Genomic DNA, 985 nt, shown 5'->3' with positions numbered 1-985 from the left:
GTACGATAGTTGTACAAGAGGACGCGTTGGTTGCGAGAAGTCGGCTTTAGAATACGTGGTTTGCAGTACTGGTTGCAGTATTGCCGTATTCCGAAGAGTCGAATTGGGAAGTGTGGACGAACCGAGTCGAAGTGCAAGGAAGGACGATCGAGCGAGAGACTCGTGGGTACCTTATTGAAGGGCATTCGACTTACCGTTAGGAACAACGGTAGTAGCTCGGGTATTCGTACACTTCGAGCGTGCAGTCGCAACGTACAGAGTTAGCGGAGCTAGGGAACCGGAAGACGTCCGCGAAGGAGATCGCCATCGACGAGAGTTTTGGACCCCGATCGCTGCCCACGCCGTGGAAGATACACCTAATCCACTCTTTATTATACAGTCCACTCACTTATTGGCCGGACGAACGAACGTCTGGTCTATTCATACCTGAACGTCAGATTACTGTCGCTAGTCTGACTCTAACATGGTGTTTTTAATTCCTAACTTAATTTTGTTTTGATGAACAAGCATTTTGAGAAATTATAACAAACATAAAGCTGTTTAACGCATTTTTAAAAATTATCATTCTTATATTTTTATATAAAGATTAATAAATTACTCAAGGTAATTCAATAATAATGTGCTTAAAGGGCATGTTCTTATGTACCTTTTTGTTTCATATTACCGTACTGTATACTGTAATGCATAATTAATTGTTTCATCTATTGCAAGTTTGTAGTATACAACTAGTAATTTATTGTTTAATGTATCTACTGTTAGCTTTAAGATAAATATTTTTTTCTTAATTAAAATTTTTATTTTTTCACACATTTAATCATTTAGTAAATGATCTAAACTTTTTTTCACTTATTATTACCTGATATCGCTAGAATCTTCTACTTATTCCTTATATAAGCTTGTTTGAAATGTTAATGAAATTTGGTTTTTCAATAAATAAATATGAAAAGATTGGATTGTATTTATGAAAAAATAATTTTTTATTTTT

At 35.2% G+C, this 985-nt stretch overlaps 1 protein-coding gene across 1 annotated transcript; it reads left to right on the top strand.

The window, feature by feature from the left end:
- Window positions 1–18: 18 nt before the first annotated feature.
- On the top strand, window positions 19–430 carry Tsp_16073 (conserved hypothetical protein; the record flags this gene model as incomplete). Its single annotated transcript, XM_003366058.1, is given in 2 exon segments — window positions 19–162; window positions 181–430. Coding segments are annotated over 2 exon segments (394 nt in total), but the record flags the coding sequence as incomplete, so codon positions are not given.
- Window positions 431–985: the final 555 nt, after the last annotated feature.

This window comes from Trichinella spiralis (genome assembly GCF_000181795.1).
Source record: "Trichinella spiralis strain ISS 195 chromosome Unknown Scfld6649, whole genome shotgun sequence".
Lineage (NCBI taxonomy): Eukaryota > Metazoa > Nematoda > Enoplea > Trichinellida > Trichinellidae > Trichinella > Trichinella spiralis.
The sequence above is the reverse complement of the archived record's forward strand: the minus strand, read 5'-3'. Positions and strand labels throughout refer to the sequence as shown.